The sequence below is a fragment of the Sinocyclocheilus anshuiensis genome, unplaced genomic scaffold (genome assembly GCF_001515605.1).
Source record: "Sinocyclocheilus anshuiensis isolate Anshui unplaced genomic scaffold, SAMN03320099.WGS_v1.1 scaffold457, whole genome shotgun sequence".
NCBI lineage: Eukaryota > Metazoa > Chordata > Actinopteri > Cypriniformes > Cyprinidae > Sinocyclocheilus > Sinocyclocheilus anshuiensis.
The window spans coordinates 332,191-348,218 of NW_015537939.1; the positions used below are offsets into that span (position 1 = coordinate 332,191).

The 16,028-nt window shown below is 35.5% G+C and overlaps 1 protein-coding gene across 1 annotated transcript in view; it reads left to right on the top strand.

Annotated features, from left to right (window-relative positions):
* Nucleotides 1–16,028, top strand: part of LOC107662530 (splicing factor, suppressor of white-apricot homolog) — a 100,233-nt gene that overhangs the window by 12,718 nt on the left and 71,487 nt on the right. Inside the window, exons 4-7 of the mRNA XM_016452597.1 lie at nucleotides 3,739–3,818; nucleotides 5,860–6,085; nucleotides 7,367–7,482; nucleotides 10,304–10,454. Coding sequence (XP_016308083.1) covers nucleotides 3,739–3,818; nucleotides 5,860–6,085; nucleotides 7,367–7,482; nucleotides 10,304–10,454 — 573 coding nt within the window. The remainder of the gene's footprint in view (nucleotides 1–3,738; nucleotides 3,819–5,859; nucleotides 6,086–7,366; nucleotides 7,483–10,303; nucleotides 10,455–16,028) is intronic.

Below are 16,028 nucleotides of genomic sequence, written 5' to 3' on the forward strand. Positions count from 1 at the left end.
TGCCAATCACAACACACACTGGCCCAGCTAACCAATCACAACACACACTGGCCCAGCTAACCAATCACAGCACATTTCGTATTTCAGAAGGCGGGCCTTCATTTGATACAGGAACTATTCGAGCTGTTCATGCCAGACTGGGGAGAGAGGTGTTGTAATAATGTAAAATGTGAAAAATAATGTATTTTTCGAACAACCTAGTATGAGAGCCTGTTCTAGTACACCCCCAAAACAAAATCAAGACTTTGTAAAAGAGCATAATAGGACCCCTTTAACTTAAGGGATTTTATGAAATTAGGTGCGAGTTTTTGAGAGCTTTTGAAGAGGCAATAATTACCTGATTTGCTAGTTTAATGCCATTTAAGATATTAGGTGTTCACTGTGTTTTCAGTAGGGATACACAGATACTGAGCTCCTGTACTTGTACTCTTTAAAATGCTCCCAAATACCAAAAGCTGATACCACACTGCATGTAAACACTGCTCCAGACAAAGAAACACAGACAAGAGAGAGCAGAATGGAGTTATTAGAGATTAAGAACGTCTATGAAGTACTTGTATGTAATCAATATAACGTTAAACATTCAGTATTCGTGTCTGAATAGCTGATGTGCCCGAGTTGATAAGCAAAGCGTGTGAGAGCTTGTCAAGAGAATATCCCTTTCTCACAGACATCACTGGAAAGTATGTAGATAAGTCAGATATGTCAAAAAGTAAAGCAATGCAGAAGTTACTGAAGTTACTTGACAGTAAGGAGAGGGAGAGAATCAAGCAAGAGGGAGAGCGAACGCACTTCTGTTGCATGATCTTTATTGCTGTTCACTCTATTAGCAGATGCATAATTTGGATTAAAACTAAATCATAAATATAAAACAAATTATAGGGGCATTCACTATAAACAACATTTATTTTAAACGTCAAGCATACACAACTTTGTTTAAATCGAAAGTGAAACTAGAAACTTAATTGTATTACGAGAGTTGCTTTGGAATATAAGTCGCAGCAGGTTTCAGATGATCAAAAGCCGACTTATATTTAAAAAAATATGTTCTTCGCTGTTACAAGATTTACATATAACGAGTGTTTCACCACATTATTACAGGATAACGTCTTGTGATTACACTACTGAGCTGCTGCAATGGAGCAGCTCTAATGCGCTATTAAATTAAAAATTAAATACCACAAAGTAGGGCTGGGCGATATATAAAAAAAAATTATATCTCGATATTATCAACATTTTTACGATTCGATATATATATCGATATGTTTGCATTTGCTTTTAAATAATAAAAAAAAACATGAATTTATTTTGCCCCTATTAAAAAAACAACAAAAACAATTTAGATAAGTTATTGTTACAAAGTAAATACAAAATGTTTAGTGCAAAATTAATCAGTTAAAAAAAATCTGTTACTTCAATGTAACTGAAGTAGTGCAAAACAAGTACAGAAAGTGCATTCTGTCAACTTTTTTGGTGCATGCAGTTACACAATGGTTGTGTAAGTGCATTTATTCAGCGATCACAATCGCAAATCAGATCTCATGACAGAACACAGACCGGCTGAGTGACGCTTTAATTTAGATCGCTAAACTCCAGCTTGTTTGTTGGTGTTTTCAGATCATCGGCAGCGGTGCTTTCGCAATGAGGAGCGAGCGCGTGCGCATGGTTGCCAGATTGCTTAAAATAAGCAAAACACTGGGAAAAAAATGTATGCTTGTAACAGCGAAGCTCTGATTCGGGGATTTTAACTATTGATATCTGGCAACCGCATTCATGAAAGCTCGCGTAGTAGAGGCGTGTAGAGCAGTCCGGAGTCCGCAATAACATGTTGTCTCCTTTTTTGGACACTCGGCGCATTCTTTTGGGAAACTATGCTTGAAATTGAAATATTTGATATTCACGATATTTTCAAATTTTACATCGTTGTCAAAATTATTGCGATAATATCGCTAATATTCGATATATCGCCCAGCCCTACCACAAAGCAATAAAATAAACCGTGAAAGTAACAAAGGCTTGTACAATACATTTTAATTGGCACAATTAAGTGTGAAATTAACTGAAGGAAATATCTGTTTAGTAAATAAAGCCAGCTAATATGATTATTTGTTTTTTTATTACAAATGCAATGAAAATACAGGTATCGGTATTGGCACGTACCAAAAATAAAAGTATCGTACTCGTTCTGGAAAAAGTGGTATCAGTGTATCATTAAGTTTTCAGCATCTGCCATCTCAAAATATTCCTCATATAGCTGCTCTGAGAGTCGCTTCACATGCTTTTCATCGTTCCATTTGAGAAAAACTACCATCAAATACACACTGAAACTCAAAGATCTTCAAGACAGACCGTAAAAGTTTGGTTTAACTTGAATAAATTATAAGAGAAATATATTGTTGTTGTATACTAAAGTGTACTTCTCAAAGAAGTAATAATAATACTATTATTTTTAAAGAGTATCAGCAATAAATATATTTTTTAATTCATGTATTATTTACAAAGTTATGTTGTGCAGCATCTTATTTACAAAAAAACAGTGTTTTGTTGTAAATTCTTATATTTTCAAATGCGTACATTTTAAACGATCAATTCAATTGTTAAAGTTTTATTAATTAATTTCATTAGAAACCATTTTGATGATAAATTTGTATTAAATCATAAAACACAGAATCCATAAAAAATTGAATTTCATGAGGCCCTAAATTAAAAAGGTATCATATTCTGTGTGAACAAGTTATGTTTACTTTCATTCTCAAGCTCTAATAAATGTGGAAAGCATTTCCATCCCCATTAATCATAAAGGAATACCAAGATAAATATCGCTATTGTATGAAATGGAAAAAGCATTGTGAGAATTATTTTTGGCCATATTGCCCAACCCTATTTCTGAATTATTTCTGTGAAATATTCTATGCTTGTTACTTTTGGATGGGCAAAATATAAATTCTCAGCCTGTTCTGTAGTGTTTTCTGTATAACTGAATGACATTTTTAATGCCAGTCTATTATTGTCGTATAATCTAAACATAGAAAAACAAAACAAACAGTGGTCAGTCATTTACATGTCGTTCTGATGGTCTATTTCTGTCTAAGTGGGTGGCTCTTGGCCGAAATAATCTGCAGTGTAGACCAGACCTTATGCCATTTACTCAAAGCTTTGTGAGACCATGTGAGATGATTTGATTGTGACCAAAAATGTTGAGAGAGATTATTTGATTGTAACCATCATGTAACCATTAAAAAAAAAAAAAGATCATGTGACATCTTACTATTTGTTGGATAGGTTTAGAAGAGCTGTTTGATTTATTAGAGCAACTAATGTGGCACTACGTAACTACTAGATTTGATTATTTCCTCCATTAATGCACCAGCAGTGTGTTTCCACCTTCTGCCCCCATTTCCCTTCACATTGAATTCAGCATCAAATTTTAATTTGGTTTTTACCTGTCTTGGCCAATTTATGGAGGCAGAGGGTGGAAGAGTGCATAGAGGCATCAGCAGTAAACAGAGCTGACGGGGCTTGTGGTCTCAGAAAGTTGTAGTAACTCAAAATAAAACTTAAAGTGCCTCCGGTTCTTTTAAAGTGCCCTTAGTTAACGAAAGCTTCATAGATGCATAGTTGAAGTGTGTGTGTTTTTCTCATCCTGCTCCTGAAACTCTGATTCTTTGTGATTCTTTTGCCTTGCCAATCTGATTTTGTCTGTTCATTCTGTTTTTCCCACCTTTGCCCTTCTCTCAGATCAAGAGCAGCAGGAGGAAGAGAGTGAGGAGCCGTTTGTGGCACCCCCTGGCCTCCTCATCCCTCCGGATGTAGAGCTGGTGAGCAGATAATGAAGTCTTCCCATTTTACACAGTTTCACTTAGGGATGCACCAGTAGTAAAATTCTGGTCGATACCCATGAGACAGTAATTATTTTCATGATTAGCCTTTAAAAGATTCAATACTATTTTGTCTAAATAAATTCAAATAATGCACTAAACTAAAATCAATCATTTTTAAATGCTGCAAGTGCATTAGGCATCACAACATAATGTGTAATATACAGCATAAAAATGGATATTCATTTGGAGATTTAATGAAGGTTATATATAACTGTTTTTAAAGATTAACTAAAGCTAAATCATTCATTTTAAATGCTACAAGTGAATTTAGGCTTCACAGCATTATATTGAACAGCACGAAAATGGATATTTATTTGGAGATTTGCTAAAGATTACATTTAACACTATTTCTAAATATTAACTTTAAGTGAGTTAGATGGCGATTAAAAATCTGGTAAATGAGCACACACTATTAAATATGCAGATTAATTAAAGGGGTGGTTCACTCAAAAAATGACAACTTTGTCGTCATTTACCCTCCCTCAAGTTGTTCCAAACCTGTTTTGTTTTTTTATTTTCCAACATTCTTCAAAATATCATCTTTTGTGTTCAGCAGAAGACAGAAATGTATAGAGATTTGGAACAGCTTGAGGATAAATAAATGATGACAGATGTTTTCATTTTTAGGTGAACCTCTAATAAGTAAAATGAAAGTCTCTAATATTTGCAGATTAATATGGAACCAATATATTGTGCATCCCTACTTGTAATCACCATTATTTTAATTAAATATGTGCTTGATTTGCATTTCTATTGTTGGATGTCTGATAACTATACCGAAAGATTGTTGATTTGCACTCTGCAAGTGGCCATTTATGACTGTGTGGCAAGTAAAGACTCTATTCTCTGTTCTTTTCTATTCAGAAGTTTCTGATTTTGATTGAGCTATAAAGATCTTCCTTTGTATAACCAGCATGCACACGGTGGGATGCAAACATCAATCTGTACAAACCAGACATGGGCTTTTATCGCCGCAGGATCCCACGTTTGGGAGCCGCACACAATCACTGATCTTTTTTTTTTTTTTTACTGTGCCTGTAGCTGAAAGCAAGTTAATCCCACCAAATTATACTTTTCTAAAAGCTCAGGAGTCTCGATACCCCTCCTTTATCCTCTTAAACCGGGGATATGTCATTGCTTTTCCACCAAGGCCTACTGGAAACATAGAAACATAAATACTTCACCGTCCAGTGAGCCACTTGCAACAACGTACCCCAACCAGCACTTTTTTGGGTGGAGGGAGTGATATCCATCTCAAGGTTGGAGGATTAGTCGAAACCTTCATTTTCTCAGACTTGAAAACCCCTATTAGTTTCAAGTCTGTGAGGTTCTTTGAAGGAGCCTTTTGAATTATTAATCTTCAGCTGCTCTGATTACCATGCTTATTGTACAGCACATAGCTTGAAGCAACCAAAGAATCTGATTTTGAAGAGAAACGTTGGGTTGTTTATCTTCAAATTAGCAAGTCATTATTTGGCTCTCTGGGGCTTTGAATACAATAGATTCTCTGTTTACCTGGACATTGGAGCTAAAGTGCAGCCCTTCGAAAAGTTCTTCTCATGCAATATTCATGCTTCCTTCTAATGAAGGATATGTGTCATTTGGAGCACTATTGGTGCCATTTGTCATTTAAAATACAGCATCGCCATAAATCAGCTCGGCACATGAATATGATTTTGTCTGCAGCTTGAAAGACTTGTGACTAACTATTTTAAATCTGCATGTGTAGCTGGAAATGAATTAATGACGTCCTTGGTTAGATTCATGGAATGCCAGCCCACACTCACTCATAAATTGTTTGTGTGTGAACTGCAGTAGCAAGTCCTGCGCCCGAAGTCATTGATGATAAATGTTCTATACGCATTTTTCCCTATACAGATTGTCTAATTAATCTTTATTTTTTTAAATGGCATATTCTCTTATAAGCTTAATCAGTATTTCAGTCTTGTTTACCCCATTTCTTTGCCATCTATTTCAGCCTGCGACCACCAAGACGCATGCTATTATTGAGCGCACCGCCAACTTTGTATGCAAGCAGGGGGCCCAATTTGAAATTGTGCTGAAGGCAAAGCAGGCTGGGAACTCCCAGTTTGATTTCCTGTGGTTCGACCACTACCTGAACCCTTACTACAAACATATTTTACGAGCTATGAAGGAGGGCAGGTACACACCGGCATCAGAGGGCAAACAGGACCAGCAACAAGGTTCGTTTTTCATGTGTTACAGTTTATTAGGTTGACATGAAATTTTTACCTCCTTTATTTCCCCATAATTCTGTGCACATTATTTTTGTGGCAAACGCTATTCTAGGAAATCTAGAAAAGAAGATGCTCTAGAAAAAAAAAGATAGATTCTAGAAATTCTAGAAAAGATGTTGTTCTTTGGATTGACTTCAATCGGTCTTTGATTATTGTAAAATGTCTTTTTAATATTTAATAATAATATTTCTAGTTATAGAACACCCACTTTTTATAATTCAGTTCGCTAGAAAAAATGAAATGTCCATTTTTGCTTCAAAATACACTACCATTCAAAAGTTTGGGGACAGTACTGTAGATTTTTTTTTTTTTGAAAGAAATTAATACTTTTGTTTAGCAAATTTATCAAAAGTAAAAGTAAACACTTTCACATTGTTACAAAAAATTCAAATAATTACTGAAAAAAGTATCTTGTTTTCCTCAAACATATATTAAACAGCACAATTGTTTTCAACACTGATAATACATGTTTTTGAGCACCAAATCAGCATATTACAATGATATCAGCAGGATCATGTGACACTGAAAACTGGAGTAATGATGCTGAAAATTCAACTTTGCGTCACAGGAAAAATTACATTTTAAAATATATTAAAATAGAAAACAGTAATTTTAAATTGTAATATTATTTCACAGTGTTAGTGGTTTTACTGCATTTTTTATCAAATAAATGCAGCCTTTGGGAGTATAAGAGACTTCTCTTAAAGGTAGTTCTCTTAGACTTCTCTTAAAATTGCAATTTTTCCTTTCTCTTTGGAGTGTTACAAGCTCTTAGTGCATAAAGAAGATCTGTAAAGTTGCAAAGACTAAAGAAAAATATTAACAAATTTTGTAAACCTCAAACATTTGAATGGTTGTATATATTGTGTCACTTTGTCAGTCATTTTGTAGTATACAGTGAGTACGGAAAGTATTCAGACCCCCTTAAATTTTTCACTCTTTGTTATATTGCAGCCATTGCAAAAATGTCAACAATTCTGTGTTTTTCTGTCAATATGGGGTGCTGTGTGTACATTAATGAGGAAAAAAAATTAACTTAAATGATTTTAGCAAATGGCTGCAATATAACAAAGAGTGAAAAATTTAAGGGGGTCTGAATACTTTCCGTACCCACTGTATATCGTAAATTTAACAAGTTGAATTAATCAATTGTTTTAAGAATAATGAACAAATCTGAACATTTCTGAAGTCAGTTAACAATCCAATCAATTGGCCCTTTTGGAACAGAATCAAAGTCAGACAATTCTGACAATGACGATGATGATGATGATGGAGATGGAAGCTACCTGCACCCGAGTTTGTTTGCATCCAAGAAGAGCTCTCGTCTGGAGGAAATAATGAAGGTACGGCTTCAAACATACCCCATGCTGTTTAGGAATATTAATACACTCATTTGACAGTTTTCAGACTGTGATTATGTACCGTGTACCCTGGATCACATTTTTTACACATGCGTTCATAACTAAAACAGCAATGACATGTAATTTACCCCCCTGCTATAAACACTGCTTTTTTTTGCACTCAGTTAACCCAACTTAATAGACTGTTACTATTATTTTCTAATTCGTTGGATAAGTGTTCAAAGCAATGCATTTCAAAATGAATGCCAAATTGCTCTTAAGTTGTTATATTTCTTGGCATAACTGGGCCTGAAATGAAAGCATCTGACATCAAAGTGTTCCCTTTTTATATATTTGTTCAAATAAGGATATGAAGTTCTCATCAGATGCTTATATCTTTGATTTCTTCATCTAATATTCTGTATGTTTAATCTGAGTTGCTCTGTCATTTTTTTGGAGACTGGCACAGAGAGACATTAGAGATAAAAGATTGTAAAATAAACTAATGTTATCTGATTTGGTTTCCTAATAGATGTCTTCCGCTCTCGCCTTGACAGTATAAAGTTTGCGTTTCAATCATGAACTTTATATAAACTATTTTTTTTCCTCTTTTTCAAGACTCATCTAATTTGTTTAAAGGAGCTAACTCCTGGTTATTACAGTCAAGTACTGCCAGAATTGTCAGAAATTATTAAACTAAGTTTTGTGATGCTAAAGGAAGAGTGACTGTTGAACATTCTTCTCAGGTCTTACGCTTGAGATCCCTCTGCGTGTCATGTTTTTCTGTGGCTTAGTCAACCTATGTGTTCTGGTTCTTCCAGAAAACGGGATTTATGCCACCCACATGTTATGGTGGATTGATAACTTAATTGCAGCTCAAGTAACCAGTCATGCATTCGTAATGACACAAGCAGATTTATCAAGTTTGCACTGTGCAGAATGTAATTTGAATCAGTGTAAAAACATTTAAAAAAAAAGATTTTTTGTTGGTCTGGTCAGGCAAGTAGTTTAGATTTTAACTTACCCTGCTAAATATAAATATATACATATAATATATTTTTTCTGAAAAAATTCACTGCCATATACAGTGGGTACGGAAAGTATTCAGACCCCCTTAAATTTTTCACTCTTTGTTATATTGCAGCCATTTGCTAAAATCATTTAAGTTAATTTTTTTTCCTCATTAATGTACACACAGCACCCCACATTGACAGAATTTAAGGGGGTCTGAATACTTTCCGTACCCACTGTATATTAATGTTTCTCATACCATTGTCACATATTTATGTAGAATTGTAGCATTCCAGTGTAGCATTTACATGTAAATTACATTTGTAATATAGAAGTTGTATCATAATGTTATATGATGGAATTAATTTTAATATAAATGTTATAGCATCTACATTTATTAGGTTTATTGGGTTTTAAATTACCAAGAAATTATGCCGTTCTAATGAAATTCCAGGACGGCTATAAATTCATAAACAGACTTGCTGGAAAAATTATGGCATATGGTGGTTTGTTTATAATTTTCATCCCATTTTAAATTATGCTTTGAAGACTATCACAAATCATTTTTGCAATTTCCACAAGACCTCATTTATGTAAGCCAGCTAAATGACTTCCTTGACATATTTAAATCATCAGAGATCGCAATGTGAATGTTCAATATATCACAGAAATCCAGATGTTTAGCTTTGTAAAGCATAAAAAACATGATCAACAAACATTTGCTCTTTTTTTTTAGTGATTTCTGGCTTGTTCCTATAGACATTTTCTTTTGCATACTTCTGTCGTTTCTCATACATTTTCTTTAGTCTGTATGAATGGAAATGTAAAGAATGAAGCCAATTTCATACCCATAGGGTAGAACCTTTTGCCCAAAGAGTTCATTAATTTATAAGCTTGAAATATGAGCCCTTGAGGAATGATTTCTGCTGATGTGATGAATATTAAAGAGCTCATATTTGTAATATTGCACCTCTGGTGGTGAATAAGCTTGTCACCCAAAAATGAAAATTCTGTCATTATTTCCTCACCCCTATGTTGTATCTTAAAATATAAGTTTGTTATTCAGTGAGCAACAGGCCAGCAAATTGGATTTTGAAGGCATAGTGTCATAATAGCATGTAGACATTTGTAGAGACTAGACCGAAAATGCACTGCAAGACAGAAAAAGCTGCATCTGGTGAACGGTACTTAAAAGGTCACCTCCTTAGGGGACAGAAAGGAATCCAGTAAAGTGCGTGTTCAGCACGTCATCTAAAAAGAAGTGGTCTCACAAGGTAGGGAAAGAAACCGTTCATGCAGGACGGCAACAAGCAGAAGTGATGACAGCATGCAAAAGTTTATAAAGCATGGAGTGACATCCAGTGGCAGAAAGTACTGAGGAGAGACGAGTGCAGACTTCAAATCTTTGGTTCATAGTGACATCCCAATATGGCATACGTCTTATTCTTATACAGTTTTATACTGGCTAGTGGCTACCTTATACACAATTGGAGCTGTGTCTGATCACATGGACAAGGAAAATACCTAAGTGCAGCCAAACTCTGTGAGAAGCCTGGAAGGTGCTGTCACAGAGCCATCTGAGAAAACTACAAACCAATGTGCTACAGTGAATTGCTTCCAAGGGGCCTCACAAAACACTAGCTAGATTTAAAACCTGATTTATTCCATTCATATGGTGTTTTTACATTTATTTTATGTTTAAACAGCTTTACACACATTTTCTGGGTGGGATATATATATATATATATATATACTGTATATGCTGAGGGAAATGTTGCACACCCCGTTGACCTTATGTTTTTGTGTGTTATAGCCTCTGCAGGTCATTGATCCAGATCACCCGTTGGCTGCGCTTGTTCGAAAAGCTCGACAGGAGAATTATGGCGCTGCAGCAATGGCAACCAAAGCAGAGGAAGAGCATCAGTCGTCGGCAGTAGCCACACAGGCAGAATACACATCTGACCGTGAGTATGATGGCAAATCAACATGTGATCTATATGGTTGACAAAAGGTCCTCAAACAACTTTTTAGAAGTTAGAAGACCTTAGGTCTGCACATGTACTTACTATTATAATAACAATAAATTACACATAATTACATGCAAGTAACCCTAAGCCAAACCCTAATCCTAAACCTAACCATACAGTGAGTACATGTAGTTTATTAATATTACTCAATAAAATTACACTCTAACAAAGGCACCTTAAAATAAAGTGTAACCTCTTATTCTTAGTCTTAGTCTTATTCCTATTATTATTCATTAATAATAATAATAATCACAGTAATAAAGCAGTTCTAAAATTCCAAAACCATGCATATCATGATTTTAAATGTACTTTCATAAATTGTGCAGCCCTGTGCATAATAATAATAATAATCATAATAATCAACAACAATAATAATAATAATTATTATTATTATTAATAATTATTTAGTATCATGTATATCATTGTTTCGATTTGTGCAGCTGTATTATAGATAGATAGATGGATGGATGGATAGATAGATTTTGGTTGCTCTACTGAAAGAAGAGATTTGTGTTTTTACACATGGTGAACATAAATGGGCTTGACATTTGCAGTGTGCGAAGACTTAAAATGCACCATAAAGCTTGACACAGACTGAAACTGCAGCATGATAGAGTTCTGTTGGTCTTTTTTTGGATGAGGTTGGTCATTCTTGTCTCTTGCTGATGAACAGAGACATATGTCCTCTTAAAAAGAGCCTTTTAATGGAAGTGGGTGAGGACTACAGTGCCAGCTCTTTAAAGACTGTGGCAAATCATTAACATCTTGAATTATTTTTAGGATGATTGATTTTCAGGGCATCCTTGAGTGAACATGGCAATGAAGCTGACCCTTCAATGCGAGCAAAGTTCATTAAATTAAGTACTAAAGTAGGCAGACTGCCCATCGTGACCCCCTTATCTTCAGTCAGTTCCAATTCAACAACTTTACGACGTTAAAGGCAGTTTTTCTTTCACCACTTGAATTGATTCTCACTACACCCTCTGATTTTTGCAGCTGATGAGTACCATAGCCAATCACAGACATGTTCGATGTGTGCGTGAATTCAATGGCGAATTGGAGGTGCTCAAAATAGTCTATAAGTCTATCAGTAACAACATCTGCTCCTAAAGAGCGAGTTTGAAGCAGTCTGATCCACAGATGTGTGCTTTCTGTCAGTGGTCCAAAAATGAGTGCACCTGATGCTCAAAAAGCAGCTTTAGAATCAAAGTGAAAAGTAATCTGTGGTAATTTGGAATAATATTAGATTTGCTTGATATTGCAGCACTTGCTTGCAGTGTAGTACCTGATATACGCTGCAACTAGAACAGTCCTATTATCATCAACAGTGCAAATAAGAGATTCGTGCAATAACAGATTTGCTGGTTATAATGGGAAGGGAACATTCTGCTTTTGTGTAGATCTATACAAAAATTGTTTTTGCTGCTGCTAAAAGGACATATGTGAAGTTGAAGTTTTTATTTACTGATAAAATGGCAATGAATTAATTTAGGAACAACTTTCTCAGCTTGTTTTGTGTAGCCTACATAATGCAGATGTAAATAAGTACTTTAATGTAAATTCTAAAAATCAGCATTGTAAAAACAGTTAGTGTTTTTATCACTTTAAAATAGCTTTTTTATTTTAGATTTTCAGTTTAAAATGTAGTTTTTTTACGGTTATTATGTACTTTGTTTATTATTTGGCTTTCATTTATTTTTAGCTTTAGTAATTGTAGTGCTTCAACATATGTTTTCTTTCAGGATATAAAGAAATAAATAACTGACTTAAAACCATTTTTTATCTGGTCAAAATACTAGTGTTCTAATAATTTTGGCCACCGCTCTATATGTATGTATATTTATTTTTATTTTTTTTTCATTAATAAAACAATTTTTAATGCAATACAACTGTCTTTTTGGTAAAATAAATCTGCTGGTGCTTGCCTTCATTATTTAGCTTGGCAGTTCCAAATGTTAAACTTATCATTGGTAATAAAACTGTAGGACGATTATGACAAAATCCATAATTATTGATTCATTGATTGCTCTACTACATACTCAGAGCTTTATCATTGAACCTAGTCATACTTAAAAAAAAAAAAAAAAAAAAGGGAACCCCCCAGCCAATTATGATGTCAGGTGCCAGCAGATTTATTTTGACCATAGAGAATAACAGAAGGTTTTTGTCCTTTAGAATCCCATGATGCTAAAACTTTTTTAAACCATTTGCCGTTAGCTGGTCCTCTTACTTTAACTCACAAGGATTTAAGATACTGTGGGGAACGAACAATTCGCCTTTTATTGGAAATAGAGAATTTAGCGCTCAGCTGGTGAAACACTCAAGCTGGGACCGCTGATTTGTCTCAATTAGCCTGACTGAAGGAGCTCTACTGGTTTCTTGAGGGAAGTGCCACAGGATTACAGTGCCCGAAGGCGCTTGAGTGGGCCAGTTTCTCAAAAGAAAAGCTACTTTGACTGCAAATGTGTATTTTCTAGGATTAACAGCATGACAAAGAGGTTCTGTAGGCTTAACCACAGTCATCCTATAATCTCTGTCCAAATGTGAGGGTTATTTTTCCAAGGCTTTGGCCTGTATCTGAGGTTTGCTGTGTATTTGTCTTTGAGGGACGTCTGGCACTAAATTCGAAGTTCGGTTAAACATTGTTCGCTCTCTGCCCAAATCAAGTTTGAATTATCTTGATATATTTCAAATGGTCGCTATCAACCCCAACCCGAGTTCCAGCCATGTGGTACGACGAAAGCACAGAAATGCTTTATGAACAGATTCCTTTGGTTAACTGGCGGCAGGATGTCATGGGGCTCATGTAAGTGCACACTCAGCGGGCTTGAGAGACGCGCATAGCTCAAGCCTTCTTGAATATCCTCGTTTACAGCCACAGCTTAAGCAGACTGCAGATTTTTCACACACGCTGTTCTGCTCATTCATCCCAGAATGCTCTGCTCATTGCCCGTGAGTCACCCCGGCGCCACACCACACGCCATGCCAACCTCGCCCATCCCATTACTTCAGGAAAACATTGCTCTTCTGCGGAAAAGAGCGGGCCGTTCTGTCCGTTTCACATCACTAGAACAATTACGCTCTCATTTCATCAGGGTTCAGTAGACCTCGGTGATCCACGTTCATTCAGCGCGCATGATTAATGCAGTTTATTAAATATGTTCACAGTGGGGAGGTGTGACCTTTGAACCGCTCCGTTACTAGACTAAGCTGCTGCCAAAACTGCAATCCCAGTAGAACAAGTTGTCTGTTTTTATATAATGAGTCATGATGGTGGTTAGAACAGTGTCTGTAGGAACTGCATAATTGGGTTATTTGTGTTATTGTTATAGAAGACCATACTGAACTACTCTGACAGTGTTTACTGTACGGCAAAGAAGTTGTTTTGGCTGGGTTGTGATCTTACAGTTGAATGACTCTTCTGAGCCAGTTCTTTTAAATGAATCAAACCACTCACGAATGAGTCACAGATGAACTCACTGGTCCAAAACGGATTACTCTCTCATTGAATTAGTTGAAATGGGTTTTGAATGAACTTACTCACTGCCATACTATTTGTATACACTACTGTCTAAAACGTTTGGAGTCTGTAAGATTTGTTTCTGAAGAGAATGTTTGTAAGAAGTGTCTTATGCTCACCAAGGCTGCATTTATTTGATCAAAAACAGTAAAAACAGTAACCTTGTGAAATAACAATAATATTACAATTTTACTTAACTGTTTCTTATTTAAATATATTTCAAATGCAATTTATTCCTGTGATGGCAAAGCAAATCTTCAGTGTCGCATGATCCTTCAGAAATCATTCTAATATGCTGATTTAATGCTCAAGAACATTTATTATTATTATCAGTAATATTTGAATAGACGTTCAAAATAACATTTATTTGAGATATTACTTTTTACTGTCACTTTTGATCAATTTAATTTATTCAAGAACCAAAATTGGTTCATTTCTTGTGATTTCCATTCCATTCTATTAGGACTTACCTCGTCCACTAACCTCCTGAATGACATTTCATGCTCAGTTCCGGTCTCAGTATTATTTTGGGTTGCAAGCCTGTCTTAGTCAGCTGAGGTGTCTTGTGAGTTTCAGAACGTAATTCCTTGAAGAGAAGTCACTCACAGACTTATTTGCCAGAGGAAGCATAAATTTGTTTGCGTTTGAGACGTGCTCCCTCAGGCATTGGGGATTGTCTGTTGATTCTTCAGGCTAATCTTTCTCAAATAGTGCTCGAGTCAAATCCAGCAACACATGCTCGACTCCGGATCTTCCACAGCTCTCTGCCTCTTTATCTCCACAGGGAGACGTCATAAACAATTAGATCCCATCATTGAAAATGAAGCCTGCTAAGCTGGAGGTGGAGTAAGGACCCATTTGTTATGAGATACGTGAATGCTGCTGTGTTTTTATGGAGCTGGGATGTCATTCAGTAATATGGTTATGATGGAAACAGGCTTGTCAAAATTATTTCATAATCATCCGTTCTTGATTATTAGATCTAATTGCAGGTATCTGATGAAACTGATACTTCCACTTACAAACACAAATTGCAATAAAAATAAAAGATTTTTATTTGAATTTCTTAAATATATTTTATATGCTATTATATTTAAATAAACGTTGTAGTTACATGTTAATATGTTTTAATATTTTTTTCTAGGGATGCACCGATACCGATGGGCCCGATACTGAGCTCTTGTACTCGTACTCGTTAAAATGCCCCGATACCAAACGCCGATACCACACAGCATGTGATAAGTGCCATATTCAGACAAAGAAACACTGACAACAAAACAACAGACAGCAGAATGGAGTTATTAGAGATTAAGGTTGTATACGAAGTATATGTATGCAATGAATATAATGTTAAACATTCAGTATTAATGCCTGTATAGCTGATGTGCGCGAGCTGATAAGCAAATTTAGCGCGCGTGAGTGGATTGAGCGCGCGGCGGTGCAGATGCACGAACTTGTCGAGTGAATATACCTTTCTCACAGACATCACTGGAAAGTTTGTAGTTCGGTCGGATATGTCAAAAACAAGTAAAACAATGCACAAGTTACTTAACGGTAGAGAGAGAGAGAGAGAACTTCTGTTGTGTGATCTTTAATGTTCACTCACTTAGCACACGCATCATTTGGATTAAAACTAAATCGTAAAAATAAGACCATTTATAGGGACATTCACTATAAACATAATTTATTTTCAATCTTAGGCATACACGACTTTCTGGCGAAAGTGAAACAAACAGCCTGTGTGAAATGCGTTAGGCTGTACTACTGTCCTCTCATTCTGCATCTGTACAAATACGTGCAGGCATTGTGCGTGTTTTGCTTGCTTTAGTGATTCTGCATTATATGAGTGGCTTTGGAATATAAATCGCAGCACGTTTCAGATGAAAAAAATGCGACATCTATTTCTGAAAATATCACAGTTAGGAGATTTATAACGAGTGGTTCCCTGTATTATTACAGCAAAGCGTGTGATTACAGTACTAAGCCGCTGC